Genomic DNA, 12935 nt, shown 5'->3' on the forward strand with positions numbered 1-12935 from the left:
ATACAAACCATTCACCTGTTGACCGACAGGTTACCAGGTACACCTGATCAACTGCTTGTAAATCTAATCAGCCAATCACATGGCAGCAGCTCAACACATTTATTCATGTGGACGTGATCAAGACGACCTACTGAAGTTTAAACTGACACTGGTATAATTGTTATAGAAACTGCTGGGATTTTCCCCACATCGGGAAAATATCCAGTGAGCAGCAGTTTTCTGGAGGATTTTATTTTGGGCAGACTGCTTCAAGCTGAAGGCAGGCAGCAGTAACTCAAATAACTATTGTTACCATAGTAGACGATGCAGAAGAGCATCTCTGAATGTTGAATCTTGAAGCAGATGGGCTTCAGCAGCAGGAGACCACACCAGCTGCCACTGCTGTCAGCTAAGATCAGGAAACTGAGTTCACAGGTTCACCAAAATTGGACAACAATAGACGGCGCCTGGTCTGATGAGTCTCTGGAACTTTCAGAAGGTAGGATTAGAAGTTGGTGTCAATTGCATGAAAGCGTGGCTCCATCCTGCCTTGTATCATCAGTCCAGGCTGGTGGCGGTATAATGTTGGGGATATTTTCTTGGCAAACTTTGAGCCCCTCGGTACTAACTGGGCATCATTTAAAAACCACAGCCTGCCTGAGTATTAATGCCAGTCATGTCAATCCCTTTATGACCACAGTGCACCATCTGATGGCTGCTTCGAGCAGGACAACACACCATGTCAGAAAGCTCAGATCAAACTGGTTTCTTGAACATAATGAGTTCACTCAACTCAAACAACCTCCACAGTCTCCAGATCTCAGTGTGATAGAGCAGCTTTGAGATGCGGAAGAAGAGGAGATTCAAATCATAGATGTGTGATGCTGTCATGCCAACATGGACCATGAAGGTACCTAATAAACTGTCCAGTGAGTGTAACTCTTGATTTGCTGTCTCTTTTCCTTTCATGTAATGGCTGCTTTGTATTTCAGGTCATCAGGTTTTCTTCGGAGTTGTGGTTGCAATCTTGTGGTCTTTGCCAGAGGAAGAACCTGCAGGCCGAGCTATCACTTACTGTAAACATTGTAAGGATTTCATTATTGTTTGTAGTCAAATGCTGTGCAAATACTCTCCACCCTGCTTTGCACGTTGTTTATTCGGGCACTTAGAAACATTAGCATGGATAGGCACGCACTCACTCTCTGTTCTCATGTTGCTCCACAGCCATAATTTGCCATATTGTTGACACAGATGTGGCACATCTGGCAGCTGTGGTATAACTTTACTGTATATAATCTAAGATAAAAGCAGAATTTGATATGCAACTGATGATGCAAAGAAAATCTTGTTTAAAAAAGAATGTTATCCACTTTATCAGGTTCTTCCTCCAGAGCCAGTTGAAACAGGAAATGCCACCTAAATTTAGGGTGGATCTACTTACCCACTGGCTCATCTTACCCCACTTTCCTCCAAGGACACGCTGACACTGTGTGTGTGTGGCAGGACAGAACAAACAGCTAATAGGTTTCCACTGATGATTCTTCCACTGATGATTTGCTGTGCATAGACGGTATGAAACATCTTCTCTCTCATTCAGTCTCTCCTAATAATCTCTGTGGTTGCAGCTTTCTCAACAACTGCTCAGTCATATTGCAAGAAATCTGAGACGTGAAGTCATTTCTGTTTATACATGTTTGTAAAACAGATATTAATTGCTTTTTTTGTGATGTTAAAAAAGGATTTCAAGCCTAAAATGAACTCGTGTCTTACTGAAGCGTCTGAGGTTCCCTTTAGGTGTAATGCAACAGCCTGCTGCTGAAACAGAAAAGGCTTCTCTCAGATCGAGACATTTGTTTATTCGCACTGCACTTTGTGATTTATCTCTTGTCCTCAGACTAGCAGAAGCTAATTAGTGCAGACAGGAAGTCTTATAATGTTGTCCCAAACGCAGGAATGGGGTTGAGTTTGAGAGGTTCAGGTTTCCCAGAGATGGACCAGCTTCTGTGAGCAGTCCCTGCCCAGTGTCTCAGCGACCTGACAGCGATCCACGTCTCCTCATATCCACTTACACATCTATCATTCATGACTCTGTCCTTTCCCTGTTCACCTCTATTCACAAAACGGTGTCTGATCCTCTTGCAGATTCAGAAACAAACAGGGCTTTCTCACCTAAATCCATATTATCATCGGATTAGCTGTGTGAACATTTTGTGTGCAGCTTCTCAGTTTGTTTGAATGAATGTGCTGCTGTTCACCTGGATTCTGAAAGAAATGAGACTTATTTTATTTTTTCTCTTCTCAGGAGATCTGTTTCCTCCATCACCTGTGTCTGGCACAGCCTCGTAGCCATGGCTACCACAGCCATTACACAAAAAGGTCTAACTTGCATTATTAACGCCCTTCACATGAATGCCTTCGGGAGCATACCATTTCAAGCTGAGGAAAAAGCAGACCTTGAGTGGTTTGTTATTGGACTGCAGTGAAAAAGAATAAAAGGACCAAAACTTCAATGCAACTTGTTTTGTCTTTATTCAGCTTTTAAAGGAGGTCAGCTACTCCCACTTCCATCTTAGATTTTTATTCTTGATTCTACTAGAGTAACTTTGCATGAGTCATGGCTCAAAATAAGCCTTGTTAGTGTATTATTAAAGGGCATAGTTGCAGCCGCTTGATGCTTTAGCTTCTCTTCTCTCAGCCAATCAGAAGTAAGATGACTGTTCCATTTTTTTCACAAGAGGTCACCACAGCTCCATGTTTTTGTTTTGTTTTTGTCATGTTACACTGGATGCTCTTTCTGATACAACCCCAAAGACTTTGTCTCCTCCTACAATTGAACCAGGAACCTTTTGCTTGTTGGGAAAAAAGGAAACACCAGAAAAAGCTGAGAACTACTGGTGTAAATGGAGAGGTGCTAATAATGGCTTATTTCATACAGGGTTGCTTGTGATAAATGATTACTTTGAACTGTGAATCATGCAAAGCTGTTGTAATAGCTGGAAATGAGCATAATAAGTTCCATTTAATATGCCAACTTCATGACTGATAATGAAAAAAAGACATCAGACCAAACTGTGGAATCATTTTAAGCACAGCACTTTCATTTTATTCCACTACAAAAGAGAAGCATCTCAAGAGCACCAGAAGAAGCAGAACATCGCCCACTCATATCTGCCACAGACTGGACCGTAAGCCAAGCGAAGGGCCAAACAAAAGGAGTCATTTCAGTCCCAGAGAAAGATGTCTAAAATCCCAACATGCAGCAGAAATACGACTGTACTGTAAAGCTTCTGCAGAAGCAAGACGCAGAAATCGGGTCAGGAGTCAAATTAAAATAAAATCACAAAGGAAGCAAAGCTGCTCTTCTCTACTCAAGCGAAAACAAGACACTAGTCTTAGTAAGAAGATAAAAATGACTAAAACAAAAATCACAGCACAAAATGGGCAGTAATAATAAAAATACTCAAAGTATTTTAAAGGAAACAGATCTAAGCTCCACCCAGTGTGTGTGCTCTCTCCTCGCTTACTTCCATGTTGTTAGAGATGCAGAGAGCTTATACAATCATGAGTAAGCAGTCGGACTGTCGGCTATTGCTCCTCGAGTCCAGCATGCATCTGTAGGCTGTGACAGTAGCTGGATGTGAATTCTGGAGTGGATCTAGGAAGCTCGCTTTCACAATCCGAAAACAAGAGCACGCAGAGCAGCTTGAGGCAGATTTCTGAAGTATGTCGTTAAAAACCCCTAGCACTGTAAGAAACTACCAACTGAAAAATCCCCACAACTCTTTAAATAAGAACACAGGAAATGCCCGTTTACAATGCTTTGCTTGTTACATTTACACTGATATTCCTCCGCCCGGATACATTCAAGCACCCAGAGTCTCCTTTTGATTGATTTTCAGTAGATGAGCCTGCAGAGGTTTAGAGAGATTGTTCACAAACGATAAATACAACTGATTGTTTCTCTTCAAAATGTGAACTTACAAATGTTTATGGACCTTTTTCAAGTGGAAATGCATAGCAGGGTAACGTATCGTCTCTCCGGAGCTCGCCACAGTTCGTCACACGTGGCTCTCGTAGAACACCTGGCATGTTGGGGTCTTGCTTGCCACCGGTTCGTCGGCGGCAGCGACCTCCTCGGTGTCCTCGGGCTGCTCATTGTGGTGAAGAGAAGACGGCGGCGGGGACGGGGACGCCGTAGCCTCTGGCTGCTCTGCGGCTTCCTCGCTGTACCCGCCGACAACGAGTGGCGGGTGGACCGACACCTGGATGGCGATGTGCTGCGGCTGCTCGTGATCGGAGGAGTTGTCGGAATCGGCGGCGGGTGACTCGCTGCGTCCCCGCTCCCTCTCCTGCAGGATTGTGAAGACATCTCTCACCCCGATGGAGGGGAGCCGGCGTCCGTCGGGAGCCTGCCTGAGGAAGGTGTGCCTCATCTCCTCCACCCCCACCACCTCCAGGATCTCCTCCATGAAGGTGCGGCAGTTCATGATGAGTGGGGGCAGCGGGATGCTCCGGGCCAGCTCCTCGATGTACCGCGCAAACTCCATGGTCTTGAACTGCGTCACCTTGGCGAGCTCCAGCGTCTTGGCCGAGGTGATGATGGGGATCCTCTTGGCGATCTCAAAGGCCTTCTGCAGCTTCTCTGCGCCTTCGGTGCGGAAGAACTCGTTGATGGCTTTCTCCGTCTTCTTCAGGTGGCTGCTCATCATGCAGAGGCGTGTGACGTTCAAGATCATGATGATGGTGAAGGTGACCAGGCACACCACCATGTAGTACACGCCCATGTCGCCGTTGGTGAACACCACGCGCAGCGTCACCGTGCAGTTGGAGCTGCCGTACGCGTTGGACGCCATGCAGGTGTACTTCCCGCGGTCCGCGAACTCAATGCCAGTGATGTTGAGGACACCGTTGTCGAGCAGCGACCACTTCCCTCCTGCAGACACAGAGAAGGTCACGAATGTGTAAAACATGGAATAAAAAAACTTGTAAAGAATCAGGATTTTTGTTTTTGTGGCCCATCTGTTTGAAATGAGTTTGGAGGATTTGACTGTGTCACTGCTGCTGCTTTTCCCTGTTAATGTGCAGATTCGGTTCCTTGGAAGTTATTTTGGTCATGGCTGTGTTATCCTAACCGACTGAGCCAACAACATGAGCTTTTTCCTGGCCTGCACTGAGCCTCTGAGAAGTGACTTATGGGCACAAATGGTCTTTGTCTATTCAAGGCAATGACTCTGTTACCTTGTTTGACAGAAATGTAGACATTTTTATCTTCTATCATTTAATAAGAAAAGCTGTCTGCTATGTTGGAGTAAACTAAATCCCAATCAAAAAATCTGGTTAAAAATCATTTTATTACAGCAGCTCCGACTGAGACGTCTTCGCGGTTGCCAAACATTTTAGACCACGCAGAAAGAAAATCCCGTCATTAGTTTTAGCAGAAACTGGACATCCTGACCAGATTTAGAATCATGACCACTCAGTGGTACAACACGGCCTACTGAAGTCAGAGTTTAAACCCTGAAAATCCTCTTAATGCATCAGTCTCCCTGCTCTGCGAGTCTGCTGTAACCTCTCCTCAGCTGTGTTTCTGCAGCTGCTGCTTTTGAATAGGAGCACTTTGTTTTTTTATTCCTTCTCACTCTGCGTTTTAGAATCCGTCCGCTCAGGAAAACACGGCGTTTTATCTTCATGCCTGTCCTGTTACTGTACAGAAAGTCCTTTAAAGCATCGGCACTCTCTTATTCACCTCTATGCTGAAGTCAACAGTGCTACATGTTAATGAGATAAATGAACTGACTCGTTTTAAGGTAACATGTGGTTTGCATATGTGCGTGTGAGCGCAGAGCTGAAGTGACCTTAGTGTTCCTGCCATGCTTTCAATATTTAAACATGTCTCGATGTGCTGAGGTTTCCAGCACTGATCGGCACACAAGCGATCTGTTTACCCACTTGTAAACAGATCACGGGTAATGACGTCATCTAGCCTACATTTGATAACCTCAGTCACAGGGTTGGCCACCAGTTGTGGTGACAGATAACTAACAGCACCAGTCAGGCAGCACAGGAGGTAACTCGAGAAGTGCTTAATTAAAATGTGGTTTACAGTCAAATCCATGGCAGAGCGATTCATACAGGGTGTGTGTGTAGCCTAAATGTTTGCTGGTTCTGTATCAGTTCTCATTAGAATAGTGAAGTGGCTGTTTTAGCTGAGAAACTGCCTGGAGTCAGAGTGGTGCTGTTAACACCTGTGTGTGGTTTAAAGGGAAAGGAGAAAAGCACTCGATGCCTGCTGTTCTCACCCTCATGAGCTATTCTAGTGAGTGATGGAGAAGCAGACGACTTCCTCTCACAGTCCAAAGACGTGCTTGTTAGTGAGGTACCACATACCACATTGTCAATACCTGTATACATTTCTAAGTGATATAAAATACCACATGATGACTTCATTGTCACGGCAGCTCCACGTGGTTATGCTCGCTGGTGCATACAAGACTCATCATCAAAACAATCAGATCAGAGGGAGTTGCTTCAGCCTCTTCCAACACAGCAGAATACTTGGAAGAAAACTGTGTTCACCAGGGCTGGACTGGGACAAAAAATCGGCCCAGGCATTTTGACTAGAGACCGGCCCACCAAGTATTATAGGAAAAACCATAAAGCCTTTGAATGAAAACAAACGCTGTTGTGACAGTGATGTACACTGTCTTGTTGGTATATGTATGATTTCTATACGTTGTAGTACATCAGATAAAAACTTTGGTTGTAAGATTCAGATAATTATTTAATAAAAGCTAGATATTTTAAATGAGAATAAGAAAGAAAAGTATTTCCTTGTGCCCACCTCTCCCTATTAATGCCCTACCTGCCCCCCTGGCAAAGCTTTGCTAGATCCGCCCCTGCACAGTTACCAGCTGTCAGCTACTTAGAAAAGCATCCTGGTGTTATTTGTCTCTCAGAAACAGCTCATAACTTCCCTTCAACTCATTCATGTGACCTAAAAGGTAAACCTGTTTCTCCATCACCTGTTCAGCTCTGATGATTCAGTAAGGACATCTGCTGGTTTCATCTTCATGTTTCCCTCTCACCAGATAACCAAACCTACATCATGACCAGCAGTTTTACAGCTGTGGCTCCAGCAAACATCAGCTGATAGTAGAAATTAATGTTAAATAAATTCTAACAACAGCTGATCAAGCTTAAACGTGCTGCTGTTGTTTAGCGCGACATCCGCTGGTTTCCTCTTTTTTCATGTGCAAAGTGGGCGATAAACAAACAAGAAAGAAAAGCCGATCAGCTGATCATTGATCAGTTTCACGATTGAATGAGAGAAGAAGAGACAGCTGACAGCATAAAGACAGAGAAAAACTCCAGCTTTGTGTCTTTTTCCATCCTAGCTAAAGTCCGGGACAAACTGTGTTCCTTTTCACCTCAATTCGAAACGTGTAATATTTTCTCTGAATGCGGGACAATTCCATTTTTTAGGGGACGGTTGGCAACTCTACTAACTAACCTTGTGAATAAAATAAAGTTCACTATCAGTAACATAGCACCAACCCAGCTGTAGAAACTCTGTCATGCTAGCTAGTACGCAGTACTTGTTATTGCAACTGACAGTAAAAAGTCAGCATAACGAAAATAAACTCCACCTAAACTTGGTTCATATCTGACCCAGATAGACTGCAGGTCATAACTTCTTACCTGAAGTTCAGTTCCCCTGACACTCGAACCGGCAGCCGCCTTGGGTCTCTGCTCCTCCTGCCTCACCTTTCCCTCATCCACCTGGCCTCTTGTGGCAGCTCCGCCATAGCCACCACCAAACAACTGAGTTATTTTTACACATCTGCCAGCATCTGGCCAATCCACCACCTCTCATTGTTTATACCGTTATAAAAATAAATAAATAAAAAAAATCATCGGCCCATAAAAACGAAAAATCACCATCGGCATACCGGGATGGCCAATCCAGCTATGGTGTTCACTGAAGGTGGAAACTTGTTTTACCACTTGAGGCAAAGATAAATAAATAAAAGAAATAATAACAATAACCCATCATTATTAAGCATAACAAGGATACGCTTTGCTGGAGTATTTGCTAGCTGCACTCCATATGACAAATGGTAGATGAAAGTTACAGTAACTGTGTGGAAACATCCCAGGCAGAAAATATCAATTTCATTTTTATGTGACAATATTGTGCAGCTCCTGACGCGTTACAGGCTTAGATTATTAATAAGAACAATTAAAGTAAAGCGTTAAGCAGCTGTGTTATATTTGTGTGCTTACATTTAAACTTGCACTGTGTCATTCCTACTTTATCCATAATGCTGTTACCATTCAGTGTTTTTTTTTCTTCTATATCATCAGAAATATTATAAATGCTGCTGACATATTATAATATGACTTAGAGTATATCATCCACCTGTAATGCCAGGTTAATTAGTGAGTGACCGTGGATGTGAGGTAGACCAAAGTGTATAGAATAAAGTGTTGTATGAACATATTGCTGAGTGGGCTGCGGAGGTGCTGGTGGAGATATTGTTACTTACAGACCAAACAAAGTTTGTTGTTTCAACCTGATTCCAATCTTTGTGCTGAGCTCAGCTTAAGAGATGCTTGTCTGATAAGGTTTTGCAGCCCAGCACAGCGCAGGTGCGTTGTAGTCGCTCTGCAGTCTTTCTGCAGATGCAGTTAACATTCCTGAGTTATTGCCGTTTTCTACCTTTGGCTGAAAGTTGTTTTTAACGACCCTATTTGCTGCATATTTCCCCCACAGAGCAACGTTTTAGTGCATTCACCTCCTCCCCAGCTACTCACTGTCTCTACTGTGTGGGAGCAAGAGATGGACAGAAATCACAGAGGGCTTTTACAAATCTGCAGTATGAGGTCTAAAAACCACTTCTGCTCCTTTCTACTCGGCAATCACGATCAATTTCCCACACTGCTATCCTCCGGAGGAGAAGGATGAATGGGCATTCAGGAAATGTAGCCTGGCAGGCAAACAGTGTCCCGCCCATCCGCCTTTTTCATGTGGAGGCGAGCATTTCTAATTTTATCACCACCACCAGATTATAAAATGACTGATGTGCTGCCGAGTACTACGAGCTAACAAACTGCAGAAGCCTGTGCTACCAAGTAGGATGTGGGGCTTATCGAGGGAACTTCAGGGTTAACCTTGGGTGTTTTACTCTTGCTTCACACGCCACCTGCTCTTGAGCATGTTCTGTTTAAAATAAGAGATCAACAGGTACAAAACTACTGATCAATCAGCTCTAGGGAAAGGCACTATTCCTGGAGTATCCCTCAGATCTTAGCGCTGAGTTAGTAAGAAGGTTTAAGGTTTGGTTTTTTAAATTGGGTCTAAAAGTCGCTATTGTTCCCAGATGAGCATCAGTTTTAATTGTTTGAAAATAGTTTTTGTTCTTTTAACCTTAATCATAAACAGGACACATATGTACTTTTGGACCTTCACTTATCCTTTGATAAAGCCAGACACACACATTCATACAGCCCTTTTCCTCTCGCACACCCACATCTGCTCCCTTTATCTTTGTAAAAAGCATGCATAGAACTTTCACCAGCAGATCTGTGCGTGTTTCTGATTGGCCAGGTACTGCTAACGTCACCCCTCTTTCATTTGAAAGTGTTGGCAGCTAGACTGATAAACCAGCTTCTTGTGACAGTTTGACTGGTAATGTTACAGTAAGTGAGACCTGATAACAGAAATATGTCCTGGGTATGATGAACTGGCTTCGTTTTACAGGATCCAGGTTAGTGACTCTGCTACGTTTATTGCTCAGTGAAGTACTGCCAGCTATGGGAAAGTCTATCTGCCCCTAATTATATTCCTGAGTGTAACCCAAGGGAAAAGCTGAGTGGTGGGTACAGACGCACTTCTGGGTTTGTAGGTCATAATAACAACTGCGGCTTCTCTTTCTCTCGCTCTCAACTGCAGGTTTCAACAGGTCGGCTCAGGAGGATCGCGAAAACAACAAACCACTGCTCCCTCCCTGTTTCTACTAAGGCGGATCACAGACAAAAGGATAGTGGGCTCGAAAGAAAATCACTAGTTTAAGGCTTCCTGAATCTAATTGACACAGACCATCCATCAGAAAAAGAATAATCACTGCTGCCAGACAAAATGGAGAATAATTGGGCCACAATCCCCCCAGGAACACAAGTCAGACTCCTCTTTGAATACAGAGCCAGCAACGCTTCTGGTCTTTAGATTCTTACGATGACTGCTCAGAATGTTTAAAGCCCACAGCACAAGCTCCCGTGGGGAGAAACCTGTAGTGTTTATGCTGATTTCTAAGTCCTCGTTAACTTACTCCAATTAAGAAAATCACCCTAAACTCATGTGGTAACAATGATGATGCTGCAAGTAAATAAAAATGTCACTGCAAAAAGAAAAACAGTCAGGAACCACTCACTTCAGTGGGCTGCTTTAATGTGATCATTTTATAATAGGAAAGTGAGAGCAGGAAACCAGGTTTATAATGAATTTTTAAAAAAGTCTATCTCACCGCTCGTGTCCACCCGGTGACCGTGGGAGTTGAACCACTGAACGCTGGGGAATGGGTCTCCAGTGACATTGCAATCAATCAGTGTGCAGCTCCCCTCTCGGGCAATTATCTGGCTCACGCTTGTGAACACAGCGGGGACAGATCCTCCGTCTGTCGCGTTACCGGTTTCCGTGTAGTTTCCGTCTGCGTTAAGCTGTGAGGCCCCGGCAGTTTGCGAGGCGACGAAGAACACCAGGACCAGAAAAACGAATCCACCGGCCCAGTTCATTTTCTCTAGCTGAAGGTTTGTTACCCAAGGGGGACGAAACTGTCATTCCTCCAGGGACTCCATCCTGCAGACTGGCTATCTCGTGATGCTTGAGGGTAATTTGGTATTCAGCTCAGGTCCATGAAGTATCTCACTGAAGCAAGAAAGTGAGGGGCATGCAATAATTAGAGACAGCCCAGGAACAAACTAATAATAATCAGATGTTTTGATAACTAGAACTCCAACCATAGGTTAATACACTTCTGTGAGACAGGATTACGTTTTTACATTTGAATTTTGTTCACACAAAGATCTAAGATCTAAAAGTATCCATTTACAATTACACTATATGGACAAAAGTACTGGGCCACCTGCATATTGCTCCTACAAGAGCTCCTTGGCCTCAAAGCTCCCAGGGCAGTGTTTGTGCTGATGTTAATGCCTATGCCACATCCCTCAGCACTCAGCGACCCCGCTCCGTAACTGTATCTGGGACTTTGTGGGTGAGTTGCTGTGGTTCCTAAAGGCTCCCACGCTCCAATAACACCACTCAGGGTTGATTTTAACCACCTGAATTCAAAGATTATGAGGTGTGGCCCAGCACTTTGCTTTATATACACTATGAAGAAACGCACTCCATGTTTAATAACCTGCAGCAGATTCTGTTTCTGTGCTAGATTTAAAGTGACAACAATCTTAACCCTGCAACCTCGCAGTTACTTCCCCTACACTGCGTTCTTATTCCGGTAAATACCATATTTTTGACCACTGCTGCTGTTATTACACTAATCACCCATTTCCTTTATGTCTCGCAGGGTTAACGGTATCTACTGTTCAATCAGCTTCCACTGCAATAAACTGCATCCGCATCTGAGCCAGTCACACAGAAATCCTCTCTAAAATACCGTTAAATGTTCATTCATAGACTTCAAAGTTAGCAACATCAAACGGCAGCATTTTTGCTAGTCTGAAGCTGACATCGAGCTAATATTCCAGCTAAAGGCTGGTAGTGTTACATCAGACAGATATAACGCACATAGTACAGCTTAACAACAACTACGATTAACAATGTTGTTGTTGTTTTTTTAACGTTTTATCCATATAGGCAGCCTTGCTTTGCGTTACAACCGCATCTTTGGGCTCGATTAGTATGAAAACAAAGGGAGACTGCCACATAACGGAGCTGTGTGTGGGCTCCGGCTATTTTCCGCTGTCACACGTAAAGTCCCTCCGACAAAAATAACGTTACCTACATTACTTTATCAATTAGGTAGAATACAGATATGTCAATGCGGATATTAGTCATGTGTGGTTGAGCTGTTAAGATTTTAAACTGTGCTTGAGGATAAAATAAAATAAAACAAGGGCGTGGGGCCCGGCTACGTGCTGGACAGCAGATATATGTATGGGGACCCTTCCAGAACTGTGCCACCGCAGACTGTTTACACAGGACGAGGGTTCATTTCATGTATCGCTACAGTTAAATTGTCAACGTTACTGGACCAAAAGAGGAGAAACAAATAGCTGAAAAGACACCGGGTAATGCTGCAACGTTACCTCCTCGGCGGAGAGCCAAGCGGTCCAGCAAGCCGGTCCTTACCGTTGACAATGGCAGCGGCGGCGGATAAACGGTCCTAAAAACGGCAAAATCCGCGACTCCCCCGCTAATAAAACTCGGGCTTCATACTCACATCATGGTCGGCCGCTGTTTCACCTCGAAAGTTTGGTAGAAACTACCATAGTCGGCGGTTATCGCTGTGCTATTTCTGCTCGGGCATCATCGTCCTCCTCCTCATCGGACCGCTGACAGCTCGCTCTGCAAACGACGACTGAGCTGCTTCAAGGCACGGAGGGAGGCAACGTCGCCCAGTTGCTTGGGTTGCCCTGCCTGTACAGATGGCTGCCAGACTCAAACTCAATTCTCACTTTATACAATAAAAGAATATTTGTGACATGGTTTCTATAACTTAATCCATTTTAACATTCTTTGCTTGATTTTTGATCACGTGGGGTGCGCAGAGGGTGGGAAAAATGCAACACATGAACAAATACTGGTGCAGTGCAATACGATCTAATACCGCTAATATGCTGCCAGTACTTCAACTTATCCAAACCATCACTAAACCGGTTCTCTTATGCTCTCTGGTTAATTTATTAGCAGCTTACACCAGGCAGGGAAGATATTG

General features: G+C 44.1%; 1 protein-coding gene across 4 annotated transcripts; it reads right to left on the minus strand.

The window, feature by feature from the left end:
- Positions 1-3056: 3056 nt before the first annotated feature.
- On the minus strand, positions 3057-12727 carry mfap3l (microfibril associated protein 3 like). Of its 4 annotated transcripts, XR_015126792.1 has the most exons (4): positions 12307-12727; positions 10503-10903; positions 3975-4912; positions 3057-3887 (listed from the first exon to the last, which is right to left on the minus strand). XR_015126792.1 is itself a non-coding variant. In XM_086279326.1 (3 exons), exons 2-3 carry the CDS (start codon positions 10768-10770, stop codon positions 4038-4040), a joined length of 1143 nt encoding a protein of 380 aa, XP_086135452.1. In that variant the 5' UTR covers positions 10771-10903; positions 12441-12726; the 3' UTR covers positions 3057-4037. The 4 variants fall into 4 exon arrangements, 3 of the variants coding, with proteins under 3 accessions (XP_086135452.1, XP_086135460.1, XP_086135440.1); XM_086279326.1 differs by having other exon boundaries at positions 3057-4912; positions 12441-12726; XM_086279334.1 differs by having other exon boundaries at positions 3057-4912; positions 12350-12726.
- Positions 12728-12935: the final 208 nt, after the last annotated feature.

This window comes from Aulonocara sp. 'chitande type north' Nkhata Bay, linkage group LG3 (assembly GCF_057382095.1).
Source record: "Aulonocara sp. 'chitande type north' Nkhata Bay isolate Kocher_YH1m ecotype deep benthic linkage group LG3, A_spYH_male_GT1.1, whole genome shotgun sequence".
Classification (NCBI taxonomy): Eukaryota; Metazoa; Chordata; class Actinopteri; order Cichliformes; family Cichlidae; genus Aulonocara; species Aulonocara sp. 'chitande type north' Nkhata Bay.

What these genes read in the sequence shown, in the direction of transcription:
- mfap3l (XM_086279326.1), bottom strand. Translation starts at nt 10,770, where the DNA reads ATGAACTGGGCCGGTGGATTCGTTTTTCTGGTCCTGGTGTTCTTCGTC. An exon ending in TCACCGGGTGGACACGAGCG is followed by an intron (nt 4,913 to 10,502) that starts GTGAGATAGACT and finishes CTGTGTCTGCAG; the next exon opens with GAGGGAAGTGGTCGCTGCTC.